Here is a 25,798-nt window from a genome sequence, read left to right on the forward strand (position 1 = left end):
ATGCGTATTTGTAGTAATCTATTACTTGCAGGACATGCTTCCCTACATCTGACGACACAAAAACTGCAAAAGACGACAAAAAAATCTGCGCAAAAAGCTAAAAAAAGTCGCTCTTACTGCGTAGACATACAGACCCTTTCTATCAGCCATTGCCGATTCTGCGTCGCTAAATGATTTTTAGAAATCAGTCTACCAAGTTTACAGCTTGGACACAGTAAGCTAGCACAAGGCGATGTTCCCACATCGGAAACAGTAAAAGCTAATAGAAAAAAGTTCAGCCTACGCAGAGCGAAAAAACCTCGCTTACATGGGGTAGATAATAGACACAAACACAACCGCCCTCTATCAGCTTTTGCTGTATCCGATAGTGACGGTCTTTAAAAATCGGCCTTTATAGCTTGTAGTAGGGGGAAATTAGCTAAAATTACGGCATAATTAATGGAAGGTTTTTTTTAATTAAAATATGTACCTTATAGACAGAAGTTATTTTTCATCAACCCTCCCCACTCCTCCCCCCTCTGCGTCACCCCTCTACCCTCCCTTAAAGTGCCGAAAATGCGGTTTTTCTCGATTTCTGACATAAACGTTGAAGATACAGAAAAAGCGCGTAGGAACAAAGTAATCCTTAATAAATTTACTACAAATCATTCATTAACACTTTGGTTCTAGCACTTCTAGTTTTCGCGCGATCCGTCACGAAAGTTGGTCCTTTGCTGCAATTTTCTTTAATGAATGTTAAGTTTTCGCCCAAAATGCTTACGAAATCGTCGAAATTTTTTTGATATGACTAAAATATTGTAACTCATGACTAAAATAAAATTAAGGGGGAAAAATCACTACCATGTGTGGAATTTCCAATATGTCTTGGAATTCCAGTAACTATTTAAGACGTAATATTTTCACGGTAGTAGTCGCTAGGAGTACCATTGATCCATATAGTATATCGATGACTGGGGATGAGCTTTTGGTAGCTGTTGGTAGAGCCCTGGAGTATCAATCCAGAAGCTGTGAGTTCAAGTTCCACCCATGGTAGTGATTTTTCCCTCTGAAATTCATTTTCAGTTTATAATATTTTAGTAATATCAAACAGATTTCGTAAGCAATTTGGGAGAAAACTTAACATTCACTAAAGAAAATTGCAGCAAAGGACCAACTTTCGTGATGGATCACGCGAAAACTGTAAGTGCTAGAACCAAAGTGTCAATGAATGATTTGTAGTAAATTTATTAAGGATTACTTTATTCATACACGCTTTTTCTGTATCTTCAACGGTTTTGTCAGAAAACGCGAAAAACCGCATTTTCGGCTATTTAAGGGGGGGAAGAGGGGTGACGCAGAGGGGGGAGGGATGGGGAGGGTTGATGAAAAATAACTTCGGCCTATAATGTACATATCCCAATCAAAAAAAATCTTCCATTAATTATGCCAAAATTTTCATACATAACTTTCCAGAAGCAACGTACTATTGGACTCAGTAAGCCGTACGTTGATGATGCTGGGCCGTTCAGTGACGGCGACGGCCGCGCTGATGGCCTGCTAGATCTCGGGCACGGTGATATTCTCCCACATTAGTCGGTAAAAGACGATAGAAAAAAGTATATACAGTTTTTTATAGTCGAGTCTGTGTGGATATGGGAGGATTTTTCAGTCTTGCAAGTCTACAGCTTGGACTCAGTAAGCCAGTTGAAGGCCTGCGGTTTCCTGCTGCTGGACGGGTTGATGAGTATGTTGATGATGCTGGGCCGGTCGGTGACGGCGACGGCGGCGCTGATGGCCTGCTGTATCTCGGGCACGGTGATATTCTCCCACATTAGTCGGTAAAAGCCCATAGAAAGAAGTATATACAGTTTTTTATAGTCGATTCTGTGTGGAAATGGGAGGATTTTTCAGTCTTGCAAGTCTACAGCTTGGACTCAGTAAGCCAGTTGAAGGCCTGCGGTTTCCTGCTGCTGGACGGGTTGATGAGTATGTTGATGATGCTGGGCCGGTCGGTGACGGCGACGGCCGCGCTGATGGCCTGCTGGATCTCGGGCACGGTGCGGCACAGGTGGCCAGTCTCGCCGAACATCTCCATCATCTTCTCGTAGCGGACTTGCACGCTGAGCGCGGTCGGCGGGGTGCTGGAATAACAAGGATAGCGTGAGATGATATTTTATAGTTAAATATATAGGTAGTAGATGTTATATTGACGACCGGTCTGGCGCAGTCGGTAGTGACCCTGCCTGCTACGCCGCGGTCCCGGGTTCGAATCCCGGTAAGGGCATTTATTTGTGTGATGAGCACAGATATTTGTTCCTGAGTCATGGATGTTTTCTAAGTATATAAGTATTTATATATTATATATATCGTTGTCTGAGTACCCACAACACAAGCCTTCTTGAGCTTACCGTGGGCCTCAGTCAATCTGTGTAAGAATGTCCTATAATATTTATTTATTATTTATTATTTATTTATTTATTATTATTATTATTTATTATATTTTAATATTATAAGAGGAAGCCTAAGGGCCCATTTAGACGGTACGAGAACTCGCATACGAGTTTTACTACATTGCGGTATTTGATGGCTGTGCTGAATGTATTTATCCTCCACAGCCCGCAATGTAACTAAAATCGCATGCGAGTTCGCACGTCGTCTAAATCAGGCATAAGAGTAGCGCCAGTGACAGAGAAGGTGGGAGGATGCATGCTATGGGCATGTAATGCGGAGTGATGAAAGCAATGTTACAAAACGGGTGGTAAATATGAAGGTGGTTGGATACAATGGTAACCTAAAAAGACTATGTGAAGAATGATATGAAAGTGAAAAGGATTAAGTATGGAAATTACGGCAGATAGAGAGGAATGGAAGAAGATCTACTGCGCCGCCGCCCTTCCACTCGAAAACTAGAGGTTATATTTTGATAAAATTCGCAACATAGACGCCGATATGAACTACAATATGGGGTTCTTCAAAAAAGGAGTGTACACGGTTATGTAACCTAAAGGAAGAGCGGCGCCTCCCAACACAGGCATTTTGCTTACCGGGCGGCACCATCACCTTACATCATGTAAACAGTGATTTATGAAATAAATAATTTTAATTTAAATTTAAAAAAAACACGTTTAATGGGTTGGAAACGTGCATGTGACACCCCTTGAGTTACAGGCGTCCATAGGTTACGGTGACCGCTTTCCATCAGGCGACCCGTATGCCTGTTTGCCACCGACGTGGAATAAAACATAGATGTAATTGTATTCTGTGAGCTGCTTTTTAGTTTAGAAGCGAAATTTTATTAAATTTTTTTAAGGGGTGCTGTCGATTCGATTGGAACTTACGACTGCGCGGGGTCGCCACCGGACTGAATGTCGGCCATGACTTCCTTGTCGAAGCCGCTGTAGATGCCGTTGTTGTTCACGATGATGATGATTACCGGCAGCTTGTAGCGGAACATCGTCTCGATTTCCATTCCTGCACAATATTAACAGATATTTAACAGTGGAAAGTATTGGACACATAGTCATACATATGAACTTGGATGGGTAAATGCTTGACCATGATAGATGTGACAAGAAATGCCAAATTATTGGTTTTATGACATATTTTTGTAGCATAAAAATAAATTTAAAGCGCCAAGACAGACATTTTTATATTTTTTCGGACGCATTGAGCGACTAAGTAAGCTTTTCTTCAGTCATTCATTCATTCAGTTGAAGTCATTCTGTTGAAGACTTAATAATAACTTTACAATTTTACTGAGGGACGTATTATTTTTTCGACGCAGAATCGTTTTTAATATTCCACGAATCCGCACGAAGCGCTTTGCTTCTTCTTTTCTTATGCGCACTGCCAAGGAGTGGAATTCCTTGCCGGCGGCTATATTTCCGAGCTCATATAACCCGGCAACCTTCAAATCAAGAGTGAACAGGCATCTTCTGGGCGAGCTCACTCCATCGTGGGCCGCGTCTTTGCCTTTGGCTGGTCTGTGGTCAGGAGTAAGCCCATTTATAATAATAAAAAAAAAAATGAATAATCTGTTAGAGCGAAGCTAGAATATATTTAGTATATTTTACAAAATTCATGTTACCCGAGAAGCCGAAAGCCGAGTCGCCCTCGACGCAGACGACGCGCTTGCCGGGCGCGTGGTCGCGGCACCACTGCGCCGCCGCCACCGCGAACCCAGGGCCTACCTGATAACATACATAATTAGTAAAGTCGCCGTCAATAGAAGTTGCGAACGATGTAAACAAACCTGTAGTCACGATTTCCAACTGTGGGCCTAAACACTGATAACATACATAATTAGTAGTAAAACACTTTATTGTACCAGAAAGTAATAAAACACGCGAGAATAAAAATACTTATCATTAATTCCAAGGCGAACGTATCCCTTCAAGGAGCTCTTCCAGTCAACCTTATAATAACATAAATGCGAGAAATTTTCCATTTATCAAGACATTAGACTATGCCCAAGGCACCTGCTACTCGTAGCAGTTTTCGTTACTTTGCTTCTGTAAGAATTGAAACAACGTTTTCGGCCATAATGGATATATTTCTCTTTCAGCTTACGCTAACCTAATCCTATTTCTATCTCTTTCGTTCGTAAATGCTGGAATATTTTCCCGTCGCCAATATCTCCGACAGTCCATTACTATTACCAAGGACCATTTAATACTAGACTGATATAGCCCATACAAAAAAGCGTACCCCTGAAAAAAGCTTAGTTTTTGCTTTAAAACTAGATGGCGTTGTTTCGTAACCCGGGAGTGGAAAAAAACATATTTTCACACATATGTTTACTTGTTTTTATATTATACTATGAATAACTATCAAAAAACTTTATTTTAATATCAAAATATTGGCTCAAAACATAATTTTTACAAATTATATTTTTTGGTCGGCCTCGACGTAGTTGTGATCGCTTCGCTGGCTAAGTTTGTTCGCATGTTGTCTAACTATTGCCAAATAAAATGACTAGATGACGTTGGTGGACTAGGAAAATGTCACATCCGTTTCGTTGTTCATTAATATAATATACTTAGTGATAATAAACCTATATGTTGAGCTCAAATACGTTCAACAAAACGCAATCATTGTGCCAACAGATGTGACATCCAGTGACATCTGACATCCATGTCACATCACAAATGTCATTGTATGATTTATTGAATATTCCTTGAATATTCATAATATATGGATATTAAATATTTTAGAATCGCAGCAGCAATGCGAGTAGAGATACAGAATTAATAACTGTATAAATTAATAATTGTATGACCAATGACCTCATACATAAAATTACCAGTTTAGGTGACAGAAGGCGAATCCAATTTGTAAACATTAAATTTAATGTGCTAAGGAAAAGAATCTTTCCGATTTTCAACGGGACACGGCTGAAGGGGCGAGCTGGTTTCGACTGCGCCCATGCATCTCAATTGTCCAGAAAGTTCATTCGAAGATCATTTTGCTTATAATAATCTGAGTAATCACAGTGAATGGTTTGACAGTATTTCAGCTAACATGTAGAGAGACTTGCTAGCTTCGTCGGTCAGGCTTCGTCTTGGACACAACGCCGATAGTTAGGCCGCCAGGTGTGGCACTTTGGATTACGTTTTTATAATAAATTAATGATAGTTTGTATTGTTTTGGTAATATATTTTCTACTCGTATACTATACTCGTTTGGTACTCGTATAAACCTAAATTGAGATAATAAATGAATAAAAGGAAATAATTAGTGAAACTCTGATATAAGTAATAATTAATGAGACTAAATGCGTTTTCACATTATCCGATCCGATATCGGATGTAGGACTGATACCCCATACATTACAGGCGCTATCTTGGATTTTTTCCATTTAAATCCTTCCGACATCCGATATCGGATCGGATAATGTGAAAACGGACTAAGACAATAGATACCTTGTTAGTGTTATATACCTATGCCTGTATATCCCACCAAAAACATTCTGTAAAAAATAGCCGTCTCGATGGAGCTGCTTGTTTATCTCTAAAAAGTAATGAAATCTACATAAAGTTCCTTACTGCGATTTCTTTATTATTATAGTTAACTAGCCTTTGCCCGCGGCGTCGCTCGCGTTAAATTCGAAAATCTCTCCACAAACTTCCATCCTCCATTCTAAGGAAGTGGGGGATATAAAAAGGGACAAAAAGTAGCCTATGTCACTTTCCATCCAGTCAACTATCTCCACTTAAAAAATCACGTCAATACGTCGCTCCGTTTTGCCGTGAAAGATGGACAAACAAACAGACACACACACTTTCCCATTTATAATATTAGTATGGATGTTGTGTGACTTGGCCGTTGAAAAGTAGCGGTGCTGGCGACAGATTGGTGCAATGGTGTCATGGAGCACCTGGTTATAAACTTCTTTATACCCTTGTGTATAAAGAAGTTTATAAGTTTCATATTCGATGGTCCGAGCTAAGGTTCGTAAAGCCATGAAGCCGAGCTGATAATCATTGACGCTAAACGCCGATCGAAACGCAGTCTGAAGTGGGTGATAAACGTACGATACGAGCAGGTATGCGTACTTATGGCTCGACGACCTTTTTCGATTGTGTGTCACCGTAAGTACGCGTAAAAACCGCTGCGCATAGTAGTCGACCATCCAACGCGTACTTGCTCGTACGCCTATCACCCACTTGATGTGTCCTTGCTATTACTATTCGTTGCTTTAAAATGACCTTAAGAGGGCTTTCATGTGAAAAATAGTGAAATCGCTACCGAGCGCTTAACACTTTCGCAACCAGGCAAAATTTGGAACAATACCCCAGAAACCGACAGAACTCGCTAGTCGAGCAAACGACATGCAACTCAATGCCGGACGCCGCGAACCCGCTAGTCGGGCACGCGGCGGACGCTCAGGGCTGTGCCAAGTTACTTTCGTATACGTACGTGGATAGAATTAAATCTGCTGTCTCATCTGTTTAGGCTCCTCGTTTTATCAATCATCACAATGTATCCATTGGGGCAATAGGAAATAAATAAAATCACACAAAGCCAAAGCACATCACAAACCATTACGGATGGCTCCGATTGCAATTTTACACCGAGTCCGGTTTGAAAAAAAACCCGCTCGCAAACTTCAAATAGATAAGGGATGGTAAACAAGATCTCTAAGGTTAAGTGTATGATTTACCGTAAACTACATTCTTTTGTCAAAGAAGTTGCGACTTTATTGTATGTGCACGAACGTACTAATTATCGTAACTATTCAAAGCTACTTGTTACGTTTTGCTTCCACGCAGTTGCAGTGCAGTGCTGTTTTATGACTGATCTATTGTCTTTTTCTGAGAACTGCGTGCTCATGAAATAGATGTATACCTATAGTTACTAAGTATTCGTACACAAATTAGGTTGTACGATTTACGAAAATTTTAACTCCTGTTGATACATACCTGTGTATACAATTTAACGTTATTTTAAACGCATTAGGTAAAGTAAATAAAAATACAAAGTGAAGTAATAAAATATAATAATCAACTGTACCAACTTTTCGACCACATAAGTATAGTATGAATTTTTTGACATGTAAACAAAATTGTTCCTTTTGTCGCAGCTTCTGTTTTAGGCCGCGCTAAGACAACAAGAAAGTAAATAAGGTTCAAAAAAATGAGATAGATTGTTTTGGAAAGTGAAGTAATAAAAGGTATAATAATCAACTGTACCAACTTTTCGACGTTCACATAACTATACATAATAATCAGAAGACTTACAAATTTTTCTGTTAGTGACAGTGGCAGCCCTGAGGTAGCGAAGATGCAATGCTTGCTCGACTGTCGGGTTCTTTGGCGTCGCGTGTAGGTTTATAGAGCTTGCTCGACTACCGGGTATGCCGGCATCTGAGTAAAGTTTACGAAAACCCGAGTGTCGGGTACGCGGTGTCGAATGTGTCATACCGTGTGTGGTATCAAATGAAAGGGCTTTGCGAGTAGTTTACAAATATATAACATATCATAGGACTTTTTCTACTTGGTCTAACAAAATATGAGAAAATGTACAGAAGTGGTAATAATTGTGACGGTGAAGGCTCGTTTTCAAAAAATTGCCAAAAATATATAATACAAATTTATAATCACTAAGATGTAAGAGCAATTTTAGTAAACGTTGCAGATTAATTTAGTACGAAAAAACTTCGATGTGATGTAGATTTTCAAAGAAATTGTCATTTAATTTTGGGTAATTTCTGAAAAAAGTTGAATTCGTCTTAGCCTCGTTTACTCTTTTTAATTCAAAACCTTATAATAAAAATGTAGTCTGAGAAGATTGTAGTACAGGATATACGTATTATAAATTAACCAGTTTCAGTATTCAAAATTATCCAAATTTTACAAATAAGATCGACTAATTTAGCGCTATACGCGAGTTTTCCTAAATGCGCATCAGATAAAAACTCATAATTAATCTAGTGAGTTAGTTTTCTAAAATCCAGTCTGATAAGAATCGAGATAACAAGATGTTCTAATTGAAACTTGAATTAAATATATCTATTTGATAACGGAAAACTAGTATAGTAATATTTCACCGACTAAAACTATCAATTTTACATTATTTTGACGTTTTTCTTGAAAGCACCCTTAATGTACCAACAAGATATTTAACGGATCCGTATTATCCGTTTTATTCGGATCCTATGAGACCTCGGATCCGGATCTTAAATTTAACGGATATCCGGATAATTCGGATATCCGGATATCCGGATCTCAAACCCTAAACAAGATGGAGTCTTCAGTAATAACATCTTGTAGCGCCTACATACACAGTATACCCCCATAGTGCCAAAAGTGCCGGCATTGATTCTATGCCGAGGCAGGTCGTTGAGCAGCAAGCCTTGTCTGATGTCCATCGCATCGCCTTCGCTGATGATGATATATAATCCTTCGAAATGGCATTTTCTAGCTCCTTGAATAGCGATGTGCCATTCTCGGTAACTTACGACAATACATGATTTTATAGGGACATCGGTAACCTTGAATGGTTCCAAAAGTGCCGGCATGAAGCCTATGCCGAGGCAGATCGTTGAGCAGCAACCCCCGTCCAGTGTCCATAGTATTGGCGCCCTCGCTAATGATGATAGAATCCTTCGTAATGGCTTCTTGTACCGCCTTGAATACATACCCCCATGGTTCCAAAAGTGCCGGCATCGAGCCTATGCCGAGGCAGATCGTTGAGCAGCAACCCTCGCCCAATGTCCATGGTATTGGCGCCCTCACTGACGATGATGGAATCCTTGGGGATGGCTTCTTGTACTGCCTTGAATACCGCGAAGTAGTTCAGCGGAGTTGACATGTCGTTGGCTTGAGCCTGGAATGATTGATTGTGTTAAGCCAATATGCAGTTAAAAATGTAGGTGTCTTTTATGAAGCCGCGTATCAGCGTTTTATGTGCACCCTTTTTATATCAACTGCAGTTATAACTGCTTGTGCCATGCAAATTTCCGGACTTTTTCATGGACGCATATTTGTATACTTCTAATAAGTGTCGCACTGTCCGCCAACCGTCTGTCGTACCAGACAATTCTAACAAGTGGGTAAACCTACTTTTTGCTTGACACTTTAGAGTGTCTTTGGTGTTACTAAAAATGTCTCTGGAGTTACCCAGAAATGGAATTCTAATGGACAAAGTATCAGTTTATTGGGATTAACATAGGAGTCATAGGACCTTAAATGTTTTAACATAAAATTTGCGCGTATGTGACAGTCCTTGAGTTTCAGGCGTCCATATGTTACGGTGACCGCTGTCCATCAGGAGGACCGTATGCTTGTTTGCCACCGACGTTATATAAAAAAATTAGCTTCTGTAGTGCTTTACAATAATTGCAACACAATTTTAATTTTGCATAATTATGTTGCAATCATTATCCTCCTTGTCAAGTTTAATTTTAAACAATATTGAATTCTGCTTTCGAGACATAAGGTCTAAAAACCCGGAACACACATTATCAGGCGCACTTGACGCTAGGTAATCCTATTCTCGGGAATGACGCATAGCACGATGACCTTGTAATATCTCTTGAGCTAAAAGGACATACTCACTATCTACTCTATGCGACTCTAAACCCTAATACAATGAACTAGGTCTCAATTTGGAATAAACACATAATTTCTGATAATCATACAATATATTTTATTATTTTCGCACTATATATGGCCTATTGGTGTATTGCAAGCCAGGTCGTAGCGAAATTTACAAACAGTTTAAACAATGGCATCAAACGCTACGTACGTGTTTATGGACTTAGGAACAGTCGATGATCCCAGTGATAAAAATATCAAATATATTACAGAAATAAGCATGGCGGCGGTGAGTAGCGGCAACCTCATAGATTCCGGAGCATTTTACGAGTTTTCGGACGGATGTGACAACCTTAATTCTGAGCAAGGCACGCCTCCTGTCCCAAGAGTCCAACTCCAACTAACGCTCTGCTTCAATCCGGGGTTAGAAAAGTTAGTGAATGGAGGATTCACAATCGACGAATTGAAATCAGAAAAATCTTTTGACGAATGTTTCGACTTGATAGACAAGTTTCTTAGCGTTTTAAAGGAGCCCGTATATTTGATCGCACACAACGGATTCAAATTTGATTTTCCGATATTAAAGAGACATTTGAAGGGCAAGAAATTTTCAAAAGATGTTTTGTGTGCGGATACTTTGCATGCCTTTTACCACATATTAGAAAATAAATCTGAAAGAACCGAAGCGACCATAGAAAAAGCTACGGTCGAAATAGCTGATTCTGATTTAGACGATTCGCTAGAAGGAAGAAAGAAATATTTGGATGACCTAAGGCAGGCGAATGCTGATTGTGTAAAGAAAAATAATGGATTCCCATGGGCCAGGTTTACAAGAAGTTACAAATTGACATCAGTATACGAAAGAGTTTTGAAAAGTAAACCTGAGGATTCACATAAAGGAGATATAGACTGTCAACTGATGATACGCGTTGCTGTGAAATTGGGTAAGGAGTTTGTGGAGTATGTGGAGAAACATCATTCGTCATTTGAGGACCATGTGGAACCGTTGTTTGGGGAAAAACAAATCTTGGAAAAGGATACGGCGACTGCAGAAGTGGGAACTTCAGAAAACCAGAAATCCTAAGAACATAGGTATACTATCAGGTTAATACTATATCAATATCACCCCTATATTTTTAGTATAACTTTTTATTTGCGTATCTTTCTACTTTTAATGATATAGGAGCCAAACTAGCAAACGGGACCAGTGGTTGGAATATTCATGTGGTTGTTAATACAGGATAAGGTTCCAGTAACTGGCCCCCTTCCAATAACTGACCGACTTGTACTAAAAATGAACCATGAATATAGATAAAAAGAATTCATTTTTAGTAAAACGTGGCCGCTGTGGCTAGTCACCCAGAGGTGGCCGATAATAGGAATTATATATAATTATTATAAATAGACCATATTACTCAATTGACGAATATTTCGCTAATTTATTCAATTAATTTGACATTTTTTTCTTTTCTTCATCTCAATCTTTTAAATTGTATCTGTGACGTATTTTGAAATCTGTTTAATGTTAATCTGGTTTTTATCTTAAGAATTTTGTTATATTAGTATAAGGATTTTTAAACTGTATTTGCATGCATATACCTGTGCTTTCATTTTAGCAAATAAATCAAATCAAATCAAATTTTATGTAAAACTGAAGTTACTAGCAATTTACCGATTAATATTTAAACTAAATACATAAATGTACATTAATTACTTTCACCTACTTATTATTTAATAAATAACTTAATCATAACTATATAAAATAAAGATATATTTTATTACGACTTTTTTTTTTCATTTGAACAATCATATCGACCACTTATCGACCCATTTACAGTTTACACGGAAACCTCGACAGCCAGGCTGTTAGTAAGCGGCCACAGTGCAAGTGCCCAATGTTTGTGCAAAGTAGTGTAAAAAAAAGCGCTAGTGTAATAAGAGCGTGCGCCTTTAAATCCGGAGGTCGCGGATTCGAACCCCGGCTCGTACCAATGCGTTTTTCGCTTTCGTGAAAACTAACTGCCTACGCTAAATCTTGGGATTAGTCAAAAAAGCGGACAAATCCTGGGCAAAATGTCAGGATAACGCAAGGAGGATGATGGTGTACTATAGTACTAATTACAGCATTTATTTTCCTAGCAATTAGCAGGTAAAGTCTGACCAGAAATATATGACTACGCCCCATGTTGCGGAATTTCATTAGAACTGTTTTCTTCATACAATAGGCTACTAAAGTCATATCGAATTTGGCACAATAAATGATTGTCTTCTGTAGTATTCGACATAATAAACCAATATTTATAGATTTTGGGTATTAAAAGTGTATGATGACTGCTTATTTTCTACTAAAAATATGTTTAATATTTTTACGCACTAGTGCGAGAAGCGGTTCATTTATTGTCAGGTCGAAATTTCGAAGTCATCATCTTTTCCGACTTGCATCGTAATTTCGTAATATTCTTTTCAGTACAGATGGTGTTTTTTTTACGCACTAGTGCGAGAAGTGGTTCATTATATGCCAAGTCGAAACTTTGAAGGCTCATCTGTACTGAAAAACGTCGTATGATACACGTGCGAAAAGGAAATTCGTAACTCGTGTCGATTTAAAACACTCCCTTCGGTCGTGTTTTAATTTATTGCCACTCGTTTCGAACTTCCTTTTTTACGCACTTGTATCGTAATGTACTATTTTGCTGTTTTTAGGTCATAATAAAATATCGTAATATTTTATTTCGGTTAGTTGGACAATACTTAATCATATAAGACAGGCTTTAAAAAAGGGTCAAGTAGCCTATACTGAACTGTCACCGCATACATCAGATTAACAGCGCCCTCTGGACAATAGGCTAGTTTCCTACTAGTCAAATCAGCTTCTTTTTAAGAGCTGTCAAAACGATTTGCCAATATGGAATTACTAAGAAATACTGAGGAGTGACGTCACGGTCAATTAATTTACTTTATATCTTTATCTGTGACTTATTAAATAGAAATTATGTTTAAACAAAATCACTGTCCATATTTTTCTACTAATTATGTGGTGCTTTTTTTTTGTGCACCGCATAAAATATTTTATTTTAAGTACAGGAAACTAGCCTATAGTCATATATTTCTGGTCAGGCTTTACCATTGCTGTAGATAAGATATATCATATAGGTATAACGTGCGCAAGCCAAGTACCTAAGTAAGTAAATACTAAATAGGTACTCGTGTAATAATCGTTAATTGATATCTTAAGATAACAATATAATAATAACGGCCCAGCCACGACATTGGTCTAAGCGCGACAGCGGTGAGCGGCAGCCATACGTGCGAATGAAAAGTCCCATCGCTGTGTCTCGCTCTAATGTATGGCCCCCGCTCACCGCTGTCGCGCTTAGACCAATGTCGTGGCTGAGCCGTAAAAAGGCAGATAACGACAGCTAGCTGTTTGTCCGGATGGAGTGTGACTGTTGTGAGTATAGTAGCCTTATGGCTTTGTACAGTCACATCTATAAATTTCTATACATATCAAAACTTATTACTGGAGAAGAAGGTTCAACATTGAATACAAGTTTGTTTTAAATTCCTATTTTTTTTTTCTTTTAGCCTCAGCCATGGCTAAAGTTACACGGGTTTCTCGCGAACAGGGCGAGCATCCTGTATATATGGGTATCCTGAGAGCGTTTTCATATTATCCGATCCGATATCGGACGTAGGAAGGATGTCAAAGACAAAAATCAAAATGGCGCCTTTATTGTATGGGATATCGGTCTTACATTCGATATCGGATCGGATAATGTTAAAATGCACTTACCGCGACGAACTCCGTGTTGGCCTTCTGCTTCTGCGCGAGCGCCTGCCACCAGGCGTGCGAGGGAGACAGCGAGAACGCCTTCTCTTTCAGTTTGGCCGACAGCGCTTCCACGAACGGCCGGATGTCCGAGTGCACTGCCACTTCGGATTGCACGCTGTTGTGGAATTCTTCGGGGCTGATGTCCACCTACAAGTTGAAGAGTAAATTATCTGTGGTTATTGATGTGAGAAGTTAAGGAAAATAGGTCTATTTTACTGAATAAAATGTTATTTTTCTTTAGTGGATAGGTACCAGTTGCCATACTGGGTGTGGGACTGTGGGTGGACATATAATGGGGTCTCTGTAGGCCTAGCACATGATTGCCGCGAGCGTATGTCGCCGCGAGATAGACTACCGGCCTTATGCCATTAATACAATTAGAAGACGTCGAAGCTATCTCGCGGCAATCATGTGATTGTATCAGCGCGAAGATATATAACTGGTCACCCGTGAACTTTATTTCATTAATATAAGGTCTACCTTTTACCAGGCGTGATCCGCCCCACCACACATCAGATTAATAGTCATTGGAACTGTCATTCATACCTATTCGTGCGTACATTAAAAATTAAATATGTTTTGATGACTGAATGATCTTGATTTTGGGGTTGAAGCGTAGAGTAACGTTTGTCCGAAGTGCAGCATCCAGTTAAGGCGGACGCCGAGTAGTAGGATCACATCAGCTTTGAGTAGTGCTTGAGTAATTACTCCTTTACTTGATTAATTTAAACTCAGTGGCTTCTAGAAGCATACACAAGTATTTACCTGAATGATCTTGACTTTGGGGTCGAATCGTGGTGTTTGTCCGAAGTGCAGTAGGATTACGTCAGCTTTGAGTAGTGCTTGAGTACGAGCGATGGATACGCACTACACCTTTGCCAAATTCAGTGAAACATTCTCTTCTAGAAGCAGACACAAGTATTTACCTGAATGATCTTGACTTTGGGGTCGAATCGTGGAGTTTGTCCGAAGTGCAGCATCCAGTGAAGCCGTGCGCCGAGTAGTAGGATCACGTCAGCTTTGAGTAGAGCTTGAGTACGAGCGATGGACACGCACAACACCTTTGCCAAATTCAGTTAAACATTCTCTTCTAGAAGCAGACACAAGTATTTACCTGAATGATCTTGACTTTAGGGTCGAAGCGTGGATTTTGTCCGAAGTGCAGCATCCAGTTAAGCCGTGCGCCGAGTAGTAGGATCACATCAGCTTTGAGCAGAGCTTGTGTACGAGCGATGGACACGCACTATTCCTTTACCAAATTAAGTTAAACACTCTCTTCTAGTAGCAGAGACAAGTATTTACCTGAATGATCTTGACTTTGGGGTCGAATCGTGGTGTTTGTCCGAAGTGCAGCATTCAGTTAAGGCGGACGCCGAGTAGTAGGATCACGTCAGCTTTGAGTAATTACTCATTTACTTGATTAATTTAAACTCAGTGGCTTCTAGAAGCAGACACAAGTATTTACCTGAATGATCTTGACTTTGGGGTCGAATCGTGGAGTTTGTCCGAAGTGCAGCATCCAGTTAAGCCGTGCGCCGAGTAGTAGGATCACGTCAGCTTTGAGTAGTGCTTGAGTACGAGCGGTGGAGACGCAGTGTGCGGATGTGTCCGGGACCACGCCTTTACCTGAGTAAGATAAGATGGTATTAAAAACTAAGTACCTAATAAGAGTTTTGAATGATTCACGGTTATTTTCATTAGAATTATATTGACCGGGATATAGACCGTGATTACCTTTTTGATTTTTGTCGAGCTCCCGATATTTCGACGCAGTACCATACCGAGATTGGTAAGAGAAGCCATTGAGATTCACAAATATAAAAACTTCAATCGTGAGGATGGCTTCAAACTATCTAATGTATGGAATCCAGTGATTTGTTTGTGTAAAAAACCGGTGAAGTCAGAATTGAACAAACGTAGTGACACTGTGAGTGTAGTGTGTTTGGACAGACCATCGAGTGTGAATGCGACCAGTGGTAACGCTGAAATTGAACGCAGCCGACGCGCGCGAAGGAGGGTAGATCGCGCGCTGTCTATGCAACTTTAACATCCACCCGCCTTCGTCAGTTTTCCGTGATCATGATGCATGCAACTGCGTCGAAATATCGGGAGCTCGACAAAAATCAAAAAGGTAATCACAGTCTATATCCCGGTCAATATAAGTCTAAGTACCTAATAGTATTATTATTGCTACATTACTGCACAGACCGGTAAGTAAAAGGTTGGCGGTTGAGTAGAATAGGCTGGTTATAGTGTCACTCGGATCGACCACGCGGAGCGATTCGCACGACTAATTTGTATGAAGTTGATGTCGTCCCGTGCGCTTTATTTTAAAACGCTCCTTGACCTTAATATGTATACGCTGTGCGCGGTCGGTTCGCGTGACACTAAGACCAGACAGTAAGATAGACGGTATAGTTATACGAAGTAGGCATTTCATTTCATGGCGAGGGATGTACAGGTCTTTTCTCAAGCATGCAATGAAATGACTAGAGGTATTTCAGGTTTGGTGAGGTACTCAGAGTTATAATTTCACTAGTGACTTACCCATGGGAGTAGGCAGGAAGGGTAGCCCAGTATCGGCGACCAGTTTCCTCAGCGAGTCCTCGGCTCTAGCGTAAGCAGCGCCCTTGCCTACGATGATTAGTAGTCGTTCATCTTAGGCAAGTAATTCTCTGCTAACTTCACTAGTGACTTACCTATAGGAGTAGGCAGGAAAGGTAGCCCAGTATCGGCGACCAGTTTCTTCAGTGAGTCCTTTGCTCTGGCGTAAGCAGCCCCTTTGCCTACGATGACCAGTGGTCGTTCATCTTAGGCATGCAACTGCTAGCTAACTTCACTAAGCAAGAAGGGTAGCCCAGTATCGGCGACCAGTTTCCGTAGTGAGTCTTTTGCTCTGGCGTACGCAGCCCCTTTGCCTACGATGACCAGTGGTCGTTCATCTTAGGTGAGACTTACCCATGGGGGTAGGCAGGAAGGGTAGCCCAGTATCGGCGACCAGTTTCCTCAGCGAGTCCTCGGCTCTAGCGTAAGCAGCGCCCTTGCCTACGATGATTAGTAGTCGTTCATCTTAGGCAAGTAACTCTCTGCTAACTTCACTAGTGACTTACCTATAGGAGTAGGCAGGAAAGGTAGCCCAGTATCGGCGACCAGTTTCTTCAGTGAGTCCTTTGCTCTGGCGTAAGCAGCCCCTTTGCCTACGATGACCAGTGGTCGTTCATCTTAGGCATGCAACTGCTAGCTAACTTCACTAAGCAAGAAGGGTAGCCCAGTATCGGCGACCAGTTTCCGTAGTGAGTCCTTTGCTCTGGCGTACGCAGCCCCTTTGCCTACGATGACCAGTGGTCGTTCATCTTAGGCATGCAACTGCTAGCTAACTTCACTAAGCAAGAAGGGTAGCCCAGTATCGGTGACCAGTTTCCGTAGTGAGTCCTTATTTGCTCTGGCGTACGCAGCCCCTTTGCCTACGATGACCAGTGGTCGTTCATCTTAGGCATGCAACTGCTAACTAACTTCACTAAGCAAGAAGGGTAGCCCAGTATCGGCGACCAGTTTCCGTAGTGAGTCCTTTGCTCTGGCGTACGCAGCCCCTTTGCCTACGATGACCAGTGGTCGTTCATCTTAGGCATGCAACTGCTAGCTAACTTCACTAAGCAAGAAGGGTAGCCCAGTATCGGCGACCAGTTTCCGTAGTGAGTCCTTTGCTCTGGCGTACGCAGCCCCTTTGCCTACGATGACCAGTGGTCGTTCATCTTAGGCATGCAACTGCTAGCTAACTTCACTAAGCAAGAAGGGTAGCCCAGTATCGGCGACCAGTTTCCGTAGTGAGTCCTTTGCTCTGGCGTACGCAGCCCCTTTGCCTACGATGACCAGTGGTCGTTCATCTTAGGCATGCAACTGCTAGCTAACTTCACTAAGCAAGAAGGGTAGCCCAGTATCGGCGACCAGTTTCCGTAGTGAGTCCTTTGCTCTGGTGTACGCAGCCCCTTTGCCTACGATGACCAGTGGTCGTTCATCTTAGGTGAGACTTACCCATGGGGGTAGGCAGGAAGGGTAGCCCAGTATCGGCGACCAGTTTCCTCAGTGAGTTCTCAGCTCTGGCGTAAGCAGCCCCCTTGCCTACGATGACCAGTGGTCGTTCAGCCTTGGACAGTAACTCGGCCGCGCGAGCCACTAACGCCGGGTCGGGGTGGGCAAGCTTGACTGTTTCTGCGTTGTAGAGTTCTGGCACTTTCTCTTCTTCGACTTCACTCTGAAAGCAGATAGAGTGAAGATTATGAAATATCCTTTTAAGCCTTTTATTTCTCCTCATAGTACACGGTGGGTCATTGAACATTGTATGGAATTATTAAAGAAAAGCATTAATGATTTGCGAAAATACTTCTAAATATGCGTTCATAACATTTTGAACTATCAAAGGTTGTCTTTCTACGTGCCTGCTTGCAGTACAGGTACAGTATAAATAGTATAATAAAGAGTACTATCGTACAGTATGGCCACTCCCGCTCCCCGCTGAAAGTGCCACTCTCGGTTACCTCACAGTTACCGCCTGTCAAAAACGCGAACAGGCGACGTTCACCTACACGAGCTTAGAATGTGTGCTAGGAACGCGCCTCTTTCATATATTTCATCGCCAGTGTCCGAGATGTGGTACAGGCGACGCTTGACTGCAGATTCTCCAGTCTAGTCTAGACTTACCAGCAGCAATGTCCCAGGCATGTCGAGGTAGGCGGCTCCAGGCCTGCCGGCGGACGCGAGTCGCACGGCCTTCTCCACGTGGAGTGGGATCAGGCGCGCTGACGGCGGACGCGCCACGTACTTGCAGTACGGGCGCGAGGAGTCTACCTGGAAACCATAAATTAACCTCCTTATTCATAAACGTACTCTAAAGTTATCAAGCCGATAAAGTTCGTTTGTCCCTTTCCAACGTATTGGTGTGATAGAAAGGGACAAACGAACTTTATCGGCTTGATAACTTTAGAGTATGTTTATGAATAAGGGGGGCAATTCCACGTAACTGTAATGTAAGTGACCACTTCATTGCATGTTTTTTTATTTATGATGCAAATTGAAGTCTTTATTTATCTCTAGATAAGCCTACTTTTAATCCTTAGATATATTGATATTTAAATTAGCACCATGAATAAAATAATTTTTAAGAAAAAAAAAAACCATCGCCTTTCGGGTTCTGGTGAAAGCTACTTGCGAATGTTGGATTATGTAGAAATGTGTAAGTATTTTTTAAAACTGCTTTTAATGCTTTAATTATTAGATGGAAACACAAATGAATATACGTATAACGTTAAGGTTTGAGGAGTTTCCTCAATTCCTCATGAATCCGATTATATTATAAGAAATCGAAGCTTGACAAACTTTGACTTCAAAACATATGCTTAACAAACATAACTAAATAAATGTCACTGCTCTGAACTTAAATGCATGCTTTTCTTACAAAAATACCAAAGTCACTATGAGTGTGCCGTTCAGGTTTGAGGAGTTTGGTTCTGGCCATCATCAGCAGTTCCACTGCACCAAATGTCACTGTTCTGGACGAAAGTGCATGCTGTTCTTATAAAAATACCAAAGTCACTATAAGTATGCCGTTCAGATTTGAGGAGTTCGGTTCTGACCATCATCAGAAATTCCACTACACCAAATGTCACTGTTCTGGATGAAAGTGCATGCTGTTCTTATAAAAATGGCAAAGTCACTATAAGCGTGCCGTTCAGATTTGAGGAGTTTGGTTCTGGCCATCATCAGCAGTTCCACTGCACCAAATGTCACTGTTCTGAACGAAAGTGCATGATGTTCTTATAAAAATACCAAAGTCACTATAAGCGTGCCGTTCAGATTTGAGGAGTTCGGTTCTGACCATCATCAGAAATTCCACTGCACCAAATGTCACTGTTCTGGACGAAAGTGCATGCTGTTCTTATAAAAATGGCAAAGTCACTATAAGCGTGCCGTTCAGATTTGAGGAGTTTGGTTCTGGCCATCATCAGCAGTTCCACTGCACCAAATGTCACTGTTCTGGACGAAAGTGCATGCTGTTCTTATAAAAATACCAAAGTCACTATAAGCGTGCCGTTCAGATTTGAGGAGTTCGGTTCTGACCATCATCAGAAATTCCACTGCACCAAATGTCACTGTTCTGTACGAAAGTGCATGCTGTTCGTATAAAAATACCCAAGTCACTATAAGCGTGCCGTTCAGATTTGAAGAGTTCCGTTCTGGCCATCATCAGCAGTTCCACTGCACCAAATGTCACTGTTCCGTACCTAAATGCATGCTGTTCCTTTATTAACACAAAAATCACCATATGTATGCCTTTCAGATTTGAGGAGTTCCCTCGATTTCTCCAGGATCCCATCATCAGAACTGGGTTCTGAGAAAAATGGGACCAATCTGTATGTATATACATTCAATCAAAAAAAAAATTTTCAAAATCGGTCCAGGAACGACGGAGATATCGAGGAACAAACATAAAAAAAAAAAAAAAAAAAACATACAGACGACTTGATAACCGTCCTTCTTGAGATATGAGGCGACGGTTACAAAACATGCAAATAATTGGTCACTTACATTACTCTGTTACATGGAATTACCCAGGGGGTAAGTGAATAAAATTCAGGCAAGCACGGAGATATGGAGAATCTAAGTGGAGTTATAGGTATTTTTTTACCTAGCCTATTTTTTGTCTCTCCTGCTGCCTCCCCTTTCTTCCGCCACGATTTGCCGCCTGCGCCAGTCATGGGTCATGATCATGAAGAAGCAAAATGAAAACGCGTGTGTTGGGAGTGTGAATTTTTTCCACAGTGACTTGATAGACATCCAACAAACTTCTTCTAAGAGAAAGAACGCACTAGGTAGTAAGGTAGGGTTTTCGCTTGTTTTATTTGTGTACGAGTACATGACAGTCATTTTAGTTTGGGATCCTTATTTTAGTTACGTATGGTACAGTCGACTACAAAGAGATGTATCCACTTTTTCACCTTATTGCATTGTAATAAGGTAAAAAAGTAGATGACCTGCATACCAAAAAATATGTCATGCTTTGTAAAATACTATATTCCAACATTGCTTACCTGAACATTCATTGTGTGTATTTCAAGATAACACTAATCTAAATCAATAACTAAAGACTAAGATACTACTATATCTGCCCTTCTAGTTACCAACTAAAGACAAGATTAGCATTCTATTTAAAGCTCAATTTCCAGAAATCTACATTTGGTATGCGTATTGATAAGTATTACTTACGTAGGTTACGTTTTTGTAAAATAAAAATAGAATTTTAAGGGCATAATACGTAATAGTACATTACGATACAAGTGCGTAAAAAAGGAAGTTCGAAACGAGTGGCGAGAAATTAAAACACGACCGAAGGGAGTGTTTTAAATCGACACGAGACCCTTAAAATTCTATCGGTCGTGTTTTTAACCGACTTCAAAAAAGGAGGAGGTTCTCAATTCGACTGAATGTTTTTTTTTTTTTTTAATTTATCGCCACTCGTTTCGCACTTCCTTTTTTACGCACTTGTATCGTAATGTACTATTTCAGTACAGATGGTGATTTTTTTACGCAGTAGTGCGAGAAGTGGTTCATTATAGGCCAGGTCGAAACTTCGGAGGGTCATCTGTACCGAAAAACGTCGTACGAAAAGGACGTTCGTAACTTGTGTCGATTTAAAACACTCCCTTCGGTCGTGTTTTAATTTATCGCCACTTGTTTCGACCTTCCTTTTTTTCGCACTCGTATCGTAATGTACTATTTCTCTCCTCTAGCTGATAATGCGTCAAATTTCAGGGCACTGCGCTAAACGAAGCTACCGCTTCCTGCCGGCTCCGTCGAACAAAAAATTGTATATACGTACACCTTGGCCAGTAAATAAGATAGCTCCAGGTCGCCTCAGGTCGCATGTTTGTTTACCTCGGCTTGAATGGTGTTTAATGGGAAATTTAGATTATTTTGGAATTGTTTTATTTGTTATTCATTTCATACCTGCGGCCATTCCTGGAACCCTCCAATGCCCTCATGGTCCTCAGCGCAGGAGCCAGCGATGACCAGAAGCGGCCACGCGTTCACCTGTGCATTGGCCATGCCACCAACACAGTGCAGCAATCCTGGGCCCGACACCGCTAGGCATACTCCGGGCTTTCCTGTAGATTGACCGGACACATCTTTATTAGTTAGATATTCATTTGATATAGGTAATCTTGGTGTAAGCAGCCTTTAGAAGTTTCATATGTGAATAATTCTATAGTAAAGATGCATGACTGTCATGTCGGCACAACAATATGAGATGAGAAATGATCTGTAACATGATATGCCTTTTGAATATTATAGTAAAGTAAGCCAAGTAAGTATTCATTCATTATAAAAAATATTATAGGAAGCCAAACCAATCTTAGAATTAAAATTGTACTTTGAATGAACATCAATCAATGGCAATTATTTATTATCCTGAGTAGATATGATAATTTTTAAATTCTTTCCTTGATAAGGTTAACAAATATTAGAAATCACTAACCCTTTGCAGAAAATATAGAATAGTTTGGAGTTAATTAACTGTCATTACAGTACAACAGTATTTTCCAAACTATATATTGTGCCCTTGGGTTGAATGCAAATATTGAATGGGCCCTGAAGTAGAAGAGTTGTAGCCTAATTAACAGGGTTCGGAAATTCGGGAGCTAAGCTAAGCAAGTATGGAGTCAGCTTCTTAAAAATAATATTATTTATGATTTAAATCCCGGGATCCCGGGATTGTATGCAACATCAGAACATTGTTAATGTGTATTAATTGTCGTTGGGTTATGCCTTTTTTAGCGAATTTCGTCAACATATCTACAAGCCGTTTTAACGATATGTCGGCAGCATGTACAAAAAGGACACGTGTTAGTCCATTTAAGGCCTTAATTTAGGTATTGTGTTTAGATGATAATTATTCAAATTACAGGAAGTCCCGGGAAATTTATTAGTAAAACCAAATTGAGTCCACCTCCATACTAGTCAACATCACGCAAAACAAAAGACTGAGGTCGAAGTTTAGGTATAGAAGCTCCCGAATTTCCGATCACTGCTAATTAGCCTATATTCTTGAATAATATATCAGCAATATAGGCTTTGTATGCATAAAAGGGTAACAAAATCTATTACCTGTCAGGTATCCAATAGCTTGTGCAGCGTAAGCAGCAGCCTGTTCATTGCGCATTCCAATATACTTGAGGCCCGCCACTTGGAATGCCATTGCGGTCTCAATTACGGGTATACCCACAATACCAAATACATATTCTACGCCCTGAAATTACATAGGCTCAACATTAATTGCTTCCTGTGTGGTTTTTATGATAGTTTTTAGTTTTTGCTGTAGAATTAAATTAAATTGCTGTAAGTTTCCTCAGAAGTAGTTTTAAATGCAGTTATTTGTCTCATTGACCAGTAATGCTTTCAAGGAAACAGATTATAATATGGATGACGGAATACTACACTGAAGTAGATTACCAGATCTATTTTTAAATTGACATAATTTTGCATTGTATCAAAATAAATAAAAATGTATTTTTTATGTGTTTTTGAGAAAAAGAACAATCACAATTTTCTCAGTAAATGTAGGCACAGAAAGTTGTTCTTTGTTTGTAGGTAACACTTCCAGATAAGAATAATATACTTAGCAACAAACATCACGACTTTTTTATGACAATGGGCAAAGTTCATTGTTTAACACAAAACTAACCTTTCTTTTAGAAGATTTGCTCAAATATCATAGTAAAAAAAAAACATAAAAACTGTATGATTTAACTTACTTGTTTCTTTAAACTTTCGGCTAATATAGTATTCCCGTCGGTCACCATACTTCTGCTTAACTTTGGCGATACTTGAATCGATTTCCTTAATGTAACTTGTGCTAGACGACCTAAAAACATGTTTTAAAGGAACTAACTCAAAATTCCAAAGAAGCGGTACAAAATTATAACTAAAAACAAGTTATATTTATTCTAAAACTAAATGATACTGCACTTGTGAAGCTCTGAATATAACAGAGCAGGCTACAAAAGTATTATTATCACAGTAATCATGTCATAACAAACTTACTTTTGACAGCGCTAGCGATATGGTTTACGACCGGTTCGGCGTATCAAACTAATAAACTCTGCGCAGAGGGATTAGTATTATTTTTTATCAGTTATCTATCATAACATTATCATGTTATGAATATAATCATAATTCATCTTTAGAGTTAATAAAACACGCAAATTTGGCTTATCAGTACTCGTACAGCAAAAGTTGTTGGTGTTATCATATCTGTCACTTTGACAGCAGGCCTACTGTCAAAACTCAAAACCGAGCACTGTGAGTGTGTAGAGCGCCCAAAACGATAGTCTGTCAAGCCGTTTTCGTCACATAGAAATAAGCGGCAAATTTAAAAATGACGACCCGAGAATGTTTATTTTCCAAGATTATTTTTGATTACTAGTTTACAAAGATTGCCACTATTTTTTTTAACCGCCGCCTCAAATCTCAAAAGAAGGTGGTTCTCTATTCGTCTGTATTAGAGATGGGCCGAATATTCGGTATTCGGTATATTCGGCAAGTTTTTCAATGTTCGTATTCGGCCGAATAATTCGGTTTCATTGCCGAATATTTACCGAATAAACAAAGTAAATAACTAATGTAAATCTTACGTATTCCATATAATATGCTCCTATTTTAGTAGCTTTTTAAGGAACTGCTAAAAAGAGAGAAACCTATGCGTTAAAATATAAATACAATTGTTTTGTAAAAGAGTTTAAAAACCTTAGTTTAAGAGTTGAGAAGAGCTCAGAGCGGTTTTAACACTTTTAACGAAGTTTTAGTTATCTACTAAATCATAAAAACATAGTTGTAGTAAGTAACATATGTAACCATTATCAATCATTTAATAGTTTTAATGAACATCCCCTTTCAAAAAATGGCGGAACCGAATATCCGGCCGAATGTTCGGTTCGGTAAGAGCTGAACCGAATGTTCGGCCGAATATTCGTATTCGGCCCATCTCTAGTCTGTATTTTTTTTAATGTTTGTTTCTCGATATCTCTGTCGTTACTGGACCGATTTTGAAATATTTTTTTTTATTGAATGTATATGCATACAGATTGGTCCCATTTTTCTCAGAATCCAGTTCTGATGATGGGATCATGGAGAAATCGAGGGAACTCCTCAAATCTGAAAGGCATACATATGGCGATTTTTGTGTTTTTAAAGGAATACGTACGGAACAGTGACATTTGGTGCAGTAGAACTGCTGATGATGGTCAGAACGGAACTCCTCAAATCTGAACGGCACGCTTATAGTGACTGGTATTTTTATAAGAACAGCATGCACAACTTACGTCTAGAACAGTGACATTTGGTGCAGTGGAACTCCTGATGATGGTCAGAACGGAACTCCTTAAATCTGAACGGCACGCTTATAGCACCTTATAGTGACTTTGGTATTTTTATAAGAACAGCATGCACTTACGTCCAGAATAGTGACATTTGGTGCAGTGGAACTGCAGATGATGGTCAGAACACTCAGAACCGAACTCCTCAAATCTGAACGGCACACTTATAATGACTTTGGTATTTTTATAAGAACAGCCAGAAACGTCCAGTCTCCGAGAACGGTACAGCACCCTCCGTTCGAGGATCAGGAAATTCGCGCGCAGAGACCGCCGCCGAGCCGCAGACGAGCTGGCGGAGCGCGCAAATACCGCCGCACGCCGCAGCGACATGCGCGAGCTGTACGACGTAACGCGCCGCCTCAGCGGCCGTCGGGCACGTACAGCAAAGAAACCGCTGAAAGGTAAAGACGGCAGTCTCCTGTGCACCTCAAGCGAGCAGCTGCAAAGGTGGACCGAACACTTCTCGAGCCTGCTGGAGCAAGCCCAATCCCCTGACACCCAGCATACCAGTAATGATCTCCCAG

General features: G+C 40.2%; 1 protein-coding gene across 2 annotated transcripts; it reads right to left on the reverse strand.

The window, feature by feature from the left end:
• Nucleotides 1–1,900: 1,900 nt before the first annotated feature.
• On the reverse strand, nt 1,901–24,103 carry LOC125230822 (2-hydroxyacyl-CoA lyase 1). Of its 2 annotated transcripts, XM_048136050.1 has the most exons (12): nt 23,944–24,103; nt 23,655–23,764; nt 23,008–23,149; nt 21,850–22,007; nt 18,547–18,693; nt 17,881–18,100; nt 15,314–15,474; nt 13,810–13,995; nt 9,121–9,306; nt 4,067–4,169; nt 3,318–3,450; nt 1,901–2,120 (listed from the first exon to the last, which is right to left on the reverse strand). In XM_048136050.1, the coding sequence occupies exons 2-12, from the start codon at nt 23,700–23,702 to the stop codon at nt 1,901–1,903; spliced, it is 1,704 nt and encodes a 567-aa protein (XP_047992007.1). In that variant the 5' UTR covers nt 23,703–23,764; nt 23,944–24,103. The 2 variants fall into 2 exon arrangements, with proteins under 2 accessions (XP_047992007.1, XP_047992006.1); XM_048136049.1 differs by lacking the exon at nt 23,944–24,103 and having other exon boundaries at nt 23,655–23,906.
• Nucleotides 24,104–25,798: the final 1,695 nt, after the last annotated feature.

The sequence above is a fragment of the Leguminivora glycinivorella genome, chromosome 11, assembly GCF_023078275.1.
Source record: "Leguminivora glycinivorella isolate SPB_JAAS2020 chromosome 11, LegGlyc_1.1, whole genome shotgun sequence".
NCBI classification, from domain to species: Eukaryota; Metazoa; Arthropoda; class Insecta; order Lepidoptera; family Tortricidae; genus Leguminivora; species Leguminivora glycinivorella.

Excerpts from the sequence above, each read along its gene's own strand:
- LOC125230822 (XM_048136049.1), bottom strand. The coding sequence starts at position 23,774 with ATGTTTTTAGGTCGTCTAGCACAAGTTACATTAAGGAAATCGATTCAA. Across the intron at positions 22,008-23,007 it reads AGCTATTGGATACCTGACAG|GAAAGCCCGGAGTATGCCTA; the intron begins GTAATAGATTTT and ends GTCAATCTACAG. Across the intron at positions 18,101-18,546 it reads TGCCTGGGACATTGCTGCTG|AGTGAAGTCGAAGAAGAGAA; the intron begins GTAAGTCTAGAC and ends ATCTGCTTTCAG.